Genomic DNA, 14,357 nt, shown 5'->3' on the forward strand with positions numbered 1-14,357 from the left:
GAATGTAGCAAAGAGTATGAGCAACAACATTAAAAAGCACTGCAATTTAAAGCTTCTTTTTCTAAGTAGCTTTAGCGTTTAACACTTCAATGCTTTAGTACAGCAACGGGAATGAGACTTCCTAAGTGCATACATCACTTTTGAAAATAGAACAGAAGCCCTCTCAAAAATGCTACCCTTCCAATTAAATTCCCAGAAGCTGCCTATGTATGGAGGACTAATGTTGTTCCTCAAGTAGACCTAAGCTTATTGTAGCAGCAATGCAGCATTTTTACAGGAAATAATATAACCCATGCCAAATATATAATATACATCAGTGCTTGGAAATTGACCGAATGACCAGATCTGCCTGACACGTCAGTTACTGTGAAAAGAAAGGGTCACCCTGCAAATTAGCAACTGGGTTCTACACTAAATCTTTACAAAATAGTGCTCAATATAAAATACATCTAGAGAACCAAACAAGCTGCATAAACCCCACTCACAGACTGACCCACTCTGCAAACATCCTCGCAGGGTATCTTAAGCTATCGCCTCAAAAAAAAGAGAATAGATGTGACTTACATAGCAACTCCATTCATTAAACTAGCTCTGGATAGTCACGTTTCAGAGTTTCATGGTGACAAAAGCACAGACTTCAAACAAATGCATTAAATGTGAGCAGAAATGCAATTCTCACGATGAGAAGGGAGAATGTTGCAGCGAGATGTGGGGAACAAGCATTTTTCTAGGGAAGTAAATGCTAAGTGCAAGTGTTTTACATTCTTGAAGACAACATGCAAAATAGCAAAACAGTTTTGAACACTGTTACATTTCTGATGGCAGATGGTTCCCTTTTGGCTGAACAGTGGTAAAGGTTCTCAATCAGGTCTACAGTACAGTGAACCTTCACATTGCTGAAAGAGACACATCACTCCATTAAAAGCAAGTTCATAAGCAAGTGTTAATCCCCATGCAATGTAGCATTTATCATTTTTCATGCAAGTGCTCATTCCAAGAGGATTATCACTTCCCCATCCTGCCCTCTGGCTGACTACACAGGGCAGAGAAATTCTTTATTCCATATGGAAGGGGAGAGGGAGGTTGGAGGAAGCTGTGATCTCCAGCTTCCAGTTTTGCTGTAGCTACTCCAAGTTGAAAGTGGGAAAGAGCACAGGCCAATGTTGCAGCAGTTGCTCTTCAATGAGAGTATAGATACGGCTTCCCAGAAGCTGTCTAGCAATTAGTAACACATGTCATACTACAAAGATGGGGAGGGAGGCGGGGGGGGTGCAAGCACTCTTGGCTAATGCCTGTACAGATCCTACCAACCCGCCCGACTGAATGGTCAGACACTCCTTTGATTTGTGCACACACAGAGTAGTTCATTTAAGCTTGATTAAAGCGATTCTATTTGAAACGCCTCCGATATTAATAAAGTGACACAAATCAAGTACTGTAAGCACCGTGCTACAGCTAAGATCTGTGTATATAAATCCACTTGTGTAAGTTTATGAAATTTGAGCCGCCTTTCCTAATTAGATACGCACTTTTCTAAAGAACTGCCCTTTGAGGTGTAAGTAGCTGAGACAAGAGCATATTTTAGGTGGAATTACGTTAGTTACAGGATACTTTTGCTTTCCTTTGGGGCATAACGTCCTTACCTCATACTCGTGTCTCTCCTTGCACAAGTTACAGACTGCATACAGCTTACCTAGGTGCTCTTATACAACAGACCTACTCATCAACCACGTAAGTGTAGGCAAAAAACCACGTAAAGACAGAAGTTCTAGACTAAATGGTGTGTCAAACCCACTACAGAGACAATCAGAATATTATTTTGTAACATGCCACACATACATAAAGCTAAAAAGCACTGCATATACAAAAGCAGCTAATAACGCTGGTAATTTGTATCTATCGTCCTACATAGATCCTTACAGATAAATGCTGCAACAAAAACTAGATTACACGAATGACATCTAGTGGACATACCCTTCCATAACAACCGACTTTATCCAACTCTGTCACAAGCTTCACATAGTAAAAGTGGGCACCTGAACATTCATTAAACAATGGGAAGCATTTTCCCGAGTTGGTTTTCTTTTTTACTTATTTATTCATTTTTCTGTCTTCATGAAGTCGACATCATCATGTGGACATGCCTTAATCTCTCCTGTGCCCCAAGAGTGAGTATTATTCACCATAAATCACCACATCATGAAATTCCTAAGAAAACGGAGCTTTAACAGATTGTGAACACTGCCAAAGTTCTTGTCCACTTCAGTCACTTAAGTTCATTCCTTTGTGTTTCAATCCCCATTCCTAACCTGAAAGACCTGATTTGTCCTGCTGTACAATACCTCGCACAAGGGATTGTAGTGGTTTATTAGGGTTTCTAGATAAAATGGCAATACAAATTGCTATTTATATATGCAGGATGATTATGCTAGATAGAAGTCACTAAGTGATACTGCTGCACACAGATTTCTGAGTTCTCTTTCAGAATGTTTAAGCATGTTTCAGCTTTTGAGTGGCTGCACTGCACAGTTGTACAATGATTATGAAAGATATTTTCAGAAAAGGAAAAGCAAAGTTTATTCTTCTGCCCTGGATCCGATAAGCAGATTAGAGGAAAGCAGTGATCCAGCTGCAATCAATATCTCCTCTACAAGTCCACAGATGCTACTTTTATTACTTTACAACCAGCTACAATTTGAAGAACAATCTACTGCTCAGGGCTCTGTTACACTGCCCTTCCTAAGAATTCCAATTTGACACGGATATACAAATCTGTAATGTTCAGTAATGCTGAGACGTGTTTGGAAGCTAACCATGCTGCTGCAAATAATACAGACTAGATTCCCCACCCCAGCAATGTACAAATGTGGAGGAAGCAATGAACAGCATACAGAAAAGACAAGTATGTTCACTAACTGGCACTGAACATCAGTACGCCTTGTGTTCTGATCCTAGTTTCACTAGTGTTCTTCTCATGTGACCACAGACACGTGACAGACTAATAATCTTAATGTACACCCAGTTTAAATCACTGTAAATACATATATGACTTCAAACACATACGTAAGTATATATATAAGACCATTTTATGATGGACACAAAATAGTCTGTGACATTTCTCAGGAGGAGAGCAAAACTGAGACAGTCTCAATTATCAACTATCATGCCTTAACAATAATTCTGATTACCCGTATCTGATTTGCAAATTGAAAGTATAAGACACAGCAAAAAATGTCTTGTAGGCACTGCTTAAAGTAGAAATGTGCAGAGGGATTTCCTTCAGGGGAGAAAAAAAATCAGGTTTTAAATTAAAACTGCATTTCATTTCCATCTGAAAAGTTCCTGTGTACAGGTAAGAAGCTGTCTATTCTATGTGCATATAAGGTCAGCTTATTTAAATAGCCACCTCGGTCACAGGACAGGATGTATATGAATGAAATTATAACTACATCTCACATTATACACTGAGCACATATTCAAAACTGCCTAAGGCAAACCCACTGATTTGATTTCCAGACAGCTGCTCTGCGCAGGAGAGAGGTTTGACAACTCACTGAAGGACAATCACCAGGAAGGTATCAATATAATGTTGTCACGTTTGAGTAACAAGAATTCATTCCTCATAGATGGGTAGCTTTCTACCCAGATTGCCACAGATGATTACTATAATCTTTCATTGATTAAAATGGCGAGGAAACAGATTCCCTACTCTGGCACTTCTCACCAAGCAGAGCACCAGCTGTGGTCCCTTATAATCACAGTAACACCAAAACCTTTGTGCAGTCAGCAGTTAATCTAGTCATATCACAGTAAGACACTTCTGAAGTATCTAGTAAGGAAATCTACAAATAGAAAGTTGTCCAAAGAGAAAGAAAAAGAGTCCTGCAAATGATACCCTTGTTTTCTCGTTTTACCGAGTCCAGGATGACCCAGGCCTTTCCAGCTTCTCTCTTTCCTGTGCCTTGTAAGATACAGACAGAAAGGAAGCAGCTAGGTAACAAACCTATAGGTAAGTAGTTCAAAGAGATACACCAGGCCACTAAAGTATTTGGGAGATTGAGTATTCATCACATGAGTCAAGACATGTGTCTTGAGGATGGCCAAACTTCTTTGGAAACTAAGACCATACAGCCCAAGAGAGCATAAAGTCTCTATTCAGTTGATCTGTGATTACATTTAATTTTCATATCAAAAGGGCAATACTTGCAGCAGTGATATTTCCTTGCTTAGAACAATGTAGGACAATGGGCCCCCAAGACAGTCTACATAGTCTAGGCGAGTATTATGCAGGTAAGGTTCACAGAGTAACCTTACAGTAAGTAAGAAGGGTCATCTTGCATTTCCTGAATCTGAACTCCCCCCCAAAAAAAACTCCGTTTTATTTCTTTCCTGTGCAAAAGTTCCATCTTCTAGACCGAGCTATTACAGAGCAGAACAATCTTCTTCCATAACATCCATTTTGGATTTATTTAAAGAAGGAGAGTTTCATGCACAAAACAAAACTCTGGACACAATCCAAGTTCTATTCTTTGTTGATTTTGATTCCAAGACACATTAACTGCAGACCTACCATAATAAAACCACAGAAAAGAAAACATCTACACATCACCATTCTGGAGCAGGGAAAAAAAACACCCAAAAAACAAAACCCAAGAAAAGTAATGAAAAGTTCTGTGTCATTATATAGAGCTAAGTCAGGAAAGCTGGTGCACTTTGGGCCTTTGTATGAAAAGCGTCTCTGCCAGATGAATCAGGTAACTAACAACTTACTGTGTGATGAGACACAAAGAGTGGGATTTTCTTTGTAAGACTCTTGGATACGATGAGATTCCACAAACAAAAAGCATGAGATACAAAAGTTAAAAACAATTAAAAATTTTAAAATAAAAAATTGTATCTATGACTAGACTCATCTTTCACCTACCTCATACCTTCACTTCCTTGTGAGCTTATATTTCAGTTTTCACAGACTGGTTTGGGTTGGAAGAGACCTTCAGATCATCCAGTTCCAACCCCACGCCACGGGCAGGGACACCTTCCACTAGAGCAGGTTGCTCCAAGCCCCTGTGTCCAAGCTGGCCTTGAACACTGCCAGGGATGGGGCAGCCACAGCTTCTCTGGGCACCCTGTGCCAGCGCCTCAGCACCCTCACAGGGAAGAATTTCTTCCTAATATTTAATCTAAATCCACCCTCTTTCATAACACATTTCAAGGCCTTTGACACAATTTCCTCATATGGAGGAAATTTTATGCCTAGCACAACAAAAAGTTAATCCTTAAAGAATCTGAGTGATGTTCTAATATAAAACACACTAATGTAGGGTCTGATGAGTTATGACAATGCACAGGTCAGTCAGCAGAAAAGACAACTGGTTAAAATAATTTATTTCCTGTGGTTTCAATTTCTGTGCAGAATAATTGTGCCCTTTGCATATTCTGAAAATATACTGAAGTATACTTGAGAAGACCCTGTAAGTCTCAGGACTTAGGACCAAAGCAGGAACAGAGATACTATCAAATGTAAAGAGATTTTCATCGTTATGGCTCGAGTTAAAGCAGCCCTATGCCTTTTGATCAAAGTTATCCTTTGAAAGCACTGCCCAGTTGTTCAGGTGCTTGATGGCAGGGTGATGAGCTGCCACAGGAGACATCCTGTATACATGCACGTTCCAATAGACTCTCTGGATAGTATCTATTCTGAGTGGGGCAACTGGAAGATGAAAAAGTGAGTATCTAGATCTCACACGTGGTACAAGCGTGACAGCTACATTGCTGAAACCACAAGGATGAGGGAAGACCTTATCACCCCAATGAAAGACAGTAATACAACTCAGCACAATGACGTAAACCGGATGCTTTTAAGCCCCTGATTTCCTCTGGATAATCATGGAGCAGCTGTATCTAAACAAGGTGTCTCATTATAGAAACTTGTTTTAAAAAATTGCACTAATTACACTTAAGATCCAGCCCAGAACTCAATGTTTGTGTTTTAACACTTGAAACCAAGCAAACTGGCATCTGATTACATGCACTATCACAGGAGTGACCTATTCAATCTACATTGCTCTGATTAAAAAGTAGATATGCTCAATGTAGATAATTTCTCATGAAGGGTTCAGCACTCAAAAATCTATTCCTGGTTTTGGTTGATTAAAATCTAGAGTATTTCACCTTTGTGGCACATTGCAAAGTTCACCTCCATTGAAAACCTACAGCAAACCTTTACAGACAGCTTTACAAGAACCCTGAAAGACGTTGTACAATCCAAAGAAATTCAAATCCTTTTCTCTGGGTTCTGGTGATGAGCACACAGAACTGAAAATTCTGTGTTGATCACATCACAGTCAGCACATTAACAGCAAAAGGCAAAAACCTTACAAGAGTATAGAAGTCCTTGCACACCAAACTTTGTATCTCTTTTTCTAAGAGCTTGTTGCTCAGACCAGAAATAGATTTTCAGAGGTGCTCTACTTCTTGGTAGTTCCAGGAAAGAGAAAAACCAGCTGCCCAGTAATGCTTAATTTTTATGTGTCTCAATACAAGGAAAAGTAAGAAAGGTCAATCTAGAGAACACATTCAGGGACAAATCATGCTACTAGTTTTTCAGTCAAGAAGCAATAAGGAATTCAGTGAAATTACAGATATACTCAAAGCTAAATTTGGCCTTGCAAACAGAAAACAAGAGAACCATTTGCAAACATATTCTGAACAAAATTATTCAACTGAAGCTCAATGAAACAGAAGTTACAGTAGCATTCAGTATGCACCAAATGTGTTAAACAGGGCATCAGAACACTTACTGTAGCGATTGTAAGCAAGAAAGTACTATTTATGAACGTATTTCAGATGCTTTCGACACATTTTATATCGTATTTTGGTCAATATAGAATGACTCTGATCAGACTTCTGTCCCACAGAAAGATGACATAAACGATTTAGATTTTGCCTTTTTAATATCTATTAAAGGATCTCTCATGTTTACCCAGTCTTCCATGATATGACATAGCCTGACGCATTTTGGCAGGATTGCAGGCTCTGTATCACTTCAAAGTTATAATTTACTATCTGTGTGAAAACTCAAAATAGAGCAAATGAAAACAAAATAAAGTTGAGGACATAAGAAAAATTACCAGCAGTTCACTACCACATACTTGGTTCTGAAAGATAGAGAAATTCAAGTTTCTGAAATGTGCTTTTCATTATTTGAACAAATTATAGTTCAGTTGCACAAAATATCTTGCAACAAAAAAAAAACAAACAATCCTACATTTATTTGTAAGAATTAGCACTATGATAGTCACATATTAGTTCAGTGAGCAAAAGACAGTATAGTCAGTAACTAAGATGAGGGAAGAAAACCAGATATCAGTGTTCCGAACTGTTTTACAAAAGAGCTATGGAAGCAACTATGAAAGCAGTACAATAGCAACAGTGAGGGTTAATTCCAGTTTCTGAAGTGCTCTGCAGTGTAAGTATAGCTTATGTTAGTAAAGCGAAAAATAAACTCTAGAAAGCATAACAGACTTATGGTTACAATCAGAATTAGAACCATGCTAGCTGATGGACTGTTAACAGATGAGCTGTAAATACACACACACACAACTCCACCCGTAGTAAATCCACCCTAATTACTGGTTTATGAACAAGAAAATTCATATCAATGTTGTTTAAAATATTGAGGTAATATTTCTAATATCTACTACAGAAGCAGCATTCAGACACACAGGAACCATAATTGAGATAGGATTTAAAGAAAAGTTACTTACATATTGACTAATCTAGAATAAATGAGAAGAGAGCTAAAACAACCACCACAAATTTTGTATATCTAGGGAGCTGTCTATGAAAAAAGAAACAAAGGATGCTTTTCTTTTCATTTAGACTGTGGAAAAACAAAGGCAAAAGGACATAAAAGAACACAAGTTTCAGTTACTCAGCCAAACGCAGTGTGGTGAAGACAAAATGTTGTGTTTAGTCAGGTTTTGGTTTTGCTTATACAAGCTTCAGACACTTCAGATCTGTTTTATACTTTCAACATAGTTAAGTTCAAAAAGCACTGCACCAAAAGGTCAGACTACGGAAATACAGCAGAATGTAACTATTTGTGTAGAGGATGCCTGTTTACACTGGATCATGCAGAGCTGGTTCTAGAGAACATGGCCAAGCTGCCACGCCGTGCCAACTAGAAAGTAGCACAACCAGAGCTGAGACAATACTGCAGGACCAAACTCATCCTTGCAGAAAGAGACACAGCATCTCTCCATCAGTCAGATGATTTGCAATCAGTGATAGCTAATTCATAACAATACAGTGGACTATGCAGTGGTACTGGAAAAACAGATGTAGCTCTTAAAAAACAACCCTGGTTTTGGTTTTAGACCTGAGAAGGCCTGGCTGTGACACTAGCCAGTGATGGAAGATATTTGCTTCAGAGTTACTATGGCCACAAGCAACAAATCTTGTAGTATTATAATCACCACTATCTTTACCACTGGACAGAAGAGAATACCTCCAGTTTCCCCTCACTTCCTCTAAAAAGAAAGGAGATGGTAAAGAAACTGAGTGATGTTTAGGTGCAGTTCTCCCAGACAAATGCTGGGAACTATCCCTCTCAGGATTTAAAGGACTACGTCCAGAAAATAAGATATATCTGCCTAGCTAGTTGCAAACATGCCTATTTGATGAGAAGTGCTGAAAATTATGAAATAAATCACAGATTCTTTAAATAAAACATATGCCCAAGTCTCCAAAAGTTAGCATGACTTTTATCAAGAACACAAAATGATCAGCTAGAAAACAACAAGATTTTCTTTGATTACTAGAAGAGTTTCCCATACTAGCCAGAAGTAAGATAAAACCTCCAGCAATTTTTTTTCCTGTGCTTGTTTATGTGATGAAGGTCACGTTATTTTAAGGAATTTCAACCCTTTATTAGATGTAGTAGACTAGGAGTTCTGCTAAGGAGATCTAAGGTCTGGTTAATCCCTTTTGCCAACCTGTTATCTCACTGAGCTACAGTGATTTGTAGCAAAATCAACAGAAAATGACAAATCTGTAGAACTCCCATGGTCATGGTCATTTGGACTGTTCTTGTAGACTCACAGAATAAAAATACCAAAATCCACAGGCAAAAGATTTCAGTTTATAACTGTATGGAAGTCAGGTAACCCTTTGAAAAAGGAAAAAAAAGGTTTCTCTGTCAGGTGAAACCCAATCAAGTCATCATACCAGCTTTCAAGTCATCCGATTTCAGCAAACACCTTTGATCTATGTCAGTGTTCTGTTACTCACCTACTGCCGCTGAAGAAATATGCAAAATGCAGAAATGACAATGAACAACAGAACCTTGTCCTACCTAGACACAGACACATTACAGACTACAGCAGGTCATGGGAAAGGTAAGACAGTTCTCAATCTCGTAAGACAAAAAAATCATGAATTTCAAGAGCAAGAAAACCTAATGCTTTCTGCTTACCTGATACGGAACAATACTCCCATGCGCAGTACCCCAGCGTTTTCCTTCAATTTTGCAATTAAGGTAATTAGCTGCCACGTGAGTGAGACATGCAACCTGGAAATGGAGAGAAAGTAAAGTATTCAGGAAAGGTGAAACTTCATTGACAACTTCTTGGAGATTTCTGTACATTTATATGTGCTTCAGATACGTAAGTTAAAATATCTGCTGCAAAAGTATCCTTTAATTATAACATGCGCTTTTTAATATGAAAAAAATCAGGCTACATCTATATGATGGAAGTGTTTGTGCAAGCGCAACTCAATAATAACACTTCTTGTAACACTAGTAATGCTAGACAAATCTAGCACTGAACTACCCTAAGATGTAAGACAGTATTACCCTAAATATTTTGCAGAACAGTCAACTGTAGCAAAGAAAAAAAACCCCAGTGTCTTGTCCAAAGTCTAGTGGGAAGCATGATGGATTTGTGGGATAGAACTCACCATTTCCTGAACCTCAATCCCATGCTTAAATCACAAAGGCTTTTTCTCAGTTACAAGATTATCTTTCTGCTTTCTCCTATGCTTCTCATTTTACGTGTCCAAGCTATGGAAAATACTTCTGAATTCTTCAGCTCCCCACATGTTCTGTAATATTAATTAAGTGGTAGGCCTTTATAAATCATCTGCCATTAGAAGATAAGGAAAGATTTGTCAAGTTATTAGTCAGACAGGACTGGGAAAAGATTAATTTTGTGAAAAATATGGCATGTTAATTTAGTAACCACAATTTGAGGGGTTAAATATATACTTTGTAAGCATGAATATATATTATGAAAAAATAAGTGAACATTTATGATGCAGTAAATCATGAAAATCAGTGCTTCTGTTATCATAGAATAGCTGGGGTTGGAAAGGACCTTAAGATCATCTAGTTCCAATCCTTCTGCCATGGGCAATGGCAGATTCTTTACTCTTGTTTCTTCAAGAGAATACAGTATGTGACCATATCAGAACCCACAGACCATGATAAAGCATTACAGTTAGCATGCAAGGTTATCACTAATTCACAAGGCAAAATGTATTTGGTTTACACTGTTAACTAGTTGTGCCAGTAAGTGCAAATGCTTGCCTAAACAATAGGCCATGTAACCATTTTTTCCAAAAATATTATTTTCTTCCTATTTGTCCCCTAAATGGAAGAAATTTTCTATGATGATCCAATTGGTTACACTATTCTGTGCCTACTAACCAGTTTACAGCAAAACATGCAGTAACTAATTCAGAGTCCACCATTCACATTCCAATATGTGGATTATACTGAAACTTCCAGAGAAAGAATGCACATTCATTTTCTTCTCCTTTTTCTATAGTCGCTTAAGAGGAAATGTGAATGTGTCAATCTCACATTTAAAGCAAATATTTAACACTACATCACTGATACAGTGATTTAGTCCAGCAGAAAACCTAGGAAAAAGTACAGCAAATAAAAATTTAACTGCTGTCAAAAACTATATCCATATATGCTAACTACAAATACAATGCCTTATTCCTAAGTACTCTTGGAACACTTTGTAGTTGGATTTCAGCTGGAGCTTATTATAGCCCAGTGTCACTTCATTCAGCTGAAATGTTGAACAATGTCTAGTCTGTCCTTCAGTCCCCAGGAAAACATCAGCAATTAAGGAAATGGATCTGGGAGTACACAGAAAGAACTTTTTCTTCTGGTTTGCAGCTTTCCTCAGGAGCACAGAATGAAACACACCGTTATTTCAGAGAGAATTTAATAAGGCACAAACGTGTGTTATTTCTTAATAACACATACCCTAGATGCATCCTTCCTGTCATTTTTCAGTTTGGGGTCATACTCCCCAGTGGTATTTTTTCTGCCACAGCAAGTGGCTTTGCAATGATGATGAAATATTAATCACTAGATATTCTTCTGTATTTGTGAGTGACACTACACAGCTGCTACATTCCACACAAATTTCACTGACAGGTAGGTTGCATCCACTACATCAGGCTTTTACTTTTAAAGACAAAAGAATGCCCTCTGTGACACATGCATTTAACTTTGCACACTTCTGGAAGGAAACACTACACCAAACAACTCTGGAAAGGTCATAGTGAATTACAACCTAGTGAAACACAAATCCTAAAATATTGGTATCAAGCAGAATGGAGCCAAGATTTCATTCCATTTATTTGTTTATATTCTACACTGTAGAAATAGAGTTATTAGTTTCATAAACGACATTCTTCACAAGTATCTAACTATACCTTACAGTTGTTAAGCAAAAGGAGATATCCCACCTGAACATTTCTACAGATACTATATCCCTTAGAAAACAGTGTTTTCAACAAATGTCTATTTCTCCAAATTCCCCTGTAATTCAAGACTCAGTCAGGACCTCTCTGCTAGAGAGACTTCTTGCAGTACAAGTATCTGTAGTACAATCAATCTCTCAAAATGAAGTTTGGGTACATCTGTATTACATAGTCAGTTAAGTATTTTTAAATCTATATTTAAAACTGCTTTCCTGAAACCTTATAGACCCATTTCTTTTCTCCTTTAATTAAGAACTAATCCTTAGAAGTAACCTTTGCACTTGTAACATTAAAGCAGATGTAATACAATGATACAGACATATCTCTATTCATTTGCTTGCAGAGACAGATCTATCCACCATAAATATGTATTATCAAATATCTACAGATGTTTCTTTTTTTCACATCAATAAAGGGAACACACACTTCAACATTCTTTTCTGATAGTACTGATGACGGCCAAATCACATATTTGTGTTACATACTTACTTAACCCAGAACAAAAAGAAAGCTGCATTAAGGTCTGAAAAGTTATGCTCAGCTTATGATGGAATCAGACAGATGGGAAACAAGATATTAAAAGCCAGAAGGTCAGCAGACAAAAAGAAGAGGCAGAATTTCAGAAGATTTTTTTCAAGATAGCACATCAAACATAATTTATTACAATGAGTTCACTGAGTCAATCAATCATTTACATACAAGTTCAACAAGTGCATATGTATAACAAAAGAAGACAGGTAACTGGAAAGAGGAGAAAAGAACATTTTCATTATATTCTTTACTTTCTTCTCCTTCCAATTTTGTGTCTGCTTTCCTGCCACACAGCTTAACAAGACTTTGACTCTCAGCCAAGTTCATTTTTTTTCCCTCCCTCTTTGTTTACTTTTTCTTATAGTAGGCATGTAGACTGTATTTGAGGAACTTTGAGACACAGGCATTTTACAGCAGCACAGATAATTATTTTATACTCTACTACTGAACTAGTAATCCAAATACTAATTTATAACGTAGCGGAAAAAATCGTCCTGCAAAATTTCAGTGCCTTCTATTCTGCAAAGGCCAAAAATCTTCCACTTTAACCTTCTCTGTAGTTCTGGTGAGACTGAAGAAAGATCTTTACAGTAGAAAAGATCGTGAACACAAGATCATAATCCTCATTTGGTGTACACTAACAAACATCTCAAAATCACTCATCCTATGCTGGTATTTACCCAAAGACTTGCTTTACTGGCTTATATATTTTCCCCCTTCCATGTTGCAATAGTTTGACACCAATACTAATTGACATTCAAGAGTGATTAATTCTGGTTTTGCAGTTACCCCCGCCACCCTCCTCATTTGTATATTTCTATCAAAGCTGCTTCCATGGACACGTGCATGAGGTGCATGAGAAGCTCTTGCTTCTTAGAATCCCAGACCAGTTCGTGTTGGAAGCGAATTTAAAGCTCATCCAGCTCCAACCCCTGCCACGGGCAGGGACACCTTCCACTAGAGCAGGTTGCTCCAAGCCCCTGTGTGCAACCTGGCCTTGAACACTGCCAGGGATGGGGCAGCCACAGCTTCTCTGGGTAATCTGTGACAGTGTCTCACCACTTTCATAGTAAAGAATTTCTTCCTAATGTCTAAGCTAAATCTTTTTGAGTGTTTGTTGTTTTAGGGGTGGGTTGTGGGGTTTTTTTGCATTAAAAGAACATCAAGAACAAAACCCTCACTCTCTACCAAGAAAACCCTACTCTTCCAGTTAAGTCCAATTACATTTAACCACGAGGCTTAACGAGGGTAGAAACAAGTTCTTACTAATTTACAATCACCTCACCACTGCCACAGACCATGCACTTCAAAGAGCTCTGCAAAAGCTAACTAAAAAAGCAAGACTACTATCATGTAAGCCAGGGGCTTACTATTAAAGAGTCTACACTGCCTCTAGAAAATGTCTGTGGTCACATTATGAACACTGAGCTCTGAGTAAAAAGCATTTTCTTCTCAGTGACACTGATTTCTTTTAATGTCAACTTCCAGGAAGTTATCATCAATTCACCCTTCACAAAAGCAAGCTCCTGGCATTGAAGCATCAGCAAATGGTATAATCTCAGCCATAAATACAATCTTGTGAAGATAAAAATCAAATCCTTAACGACAAATAACTACAATTTTAGAATAGGTCTCATATTAGGTCCTGTCTTAAGGCCTTCCAACCAGTCACTTAAGCAGGTGTCCAACTTTGTGCCAGTAATGACATGCACTTTGTGGAACTTGCTGATTAAAGTTAGCCACTTGATCAAAAAGCACAAATCAAATCACAGCACAGAAATGATGTACTAGGAGGTGCTTCATGAACTGGAAACAAATAAAAAACAGATGCAATGAGAAAAACAAAGGTAATGTATTTGAAAGACCTGTCTTGAACACAGATTCTCAGAGGGAAAGGAAACTAAAGGGTTTTCACACTTTCATGTGATCAATTGTGTAGATACCTTTTTAGTGAGAAAATGATGGCTGAAAACAACTTTTGCTTTATAAAAAAAAATAAGGTTTAGACTACATCAGTACAGAGAAACTGAGGCAGCTCCAAA

At 37.9% G+C, this 14,357-nt stretch overlaps 1 protein-coding gene across 1 annotated transcript in view; it reads right to left on the bottom strand.

Annotated features, from left to right (window-relative positions):
• Positions 1-14,357, bottom strand: part of SUGCT (succinyl-CoA:glutarate-CoA transferase) — a 302,732-nt gene that overhangs the window by 239,046 nt on the left and 49,329 nt on the right. The window contains exon 8 of the mRNA XM_010024783.1: positions 9,476-9,571. Within this exon, the coding sequence (XP_010023085.1) occupies positions 9,476-9,571 (96 nt within the window). The remainder of the gene's footprint in view (positions 1-9,475; positions 9,572-14,357) is intronic.

This window comes from Nestor notabilis, unplaced genomic scaffold (assembly GCF_000696875.1).
Source record: "Nestor notabilis isolate BGI_N333 unplaced genomic scaffold, ASM69687v1 scaffold1720, whole genome shotgun sequence".
Lineage (NCBI taxonomy): Eukaryota > Metazoa > Chordata > Aves > Psittaciformes > Psittacidae > Nestor > Nestor notabilis.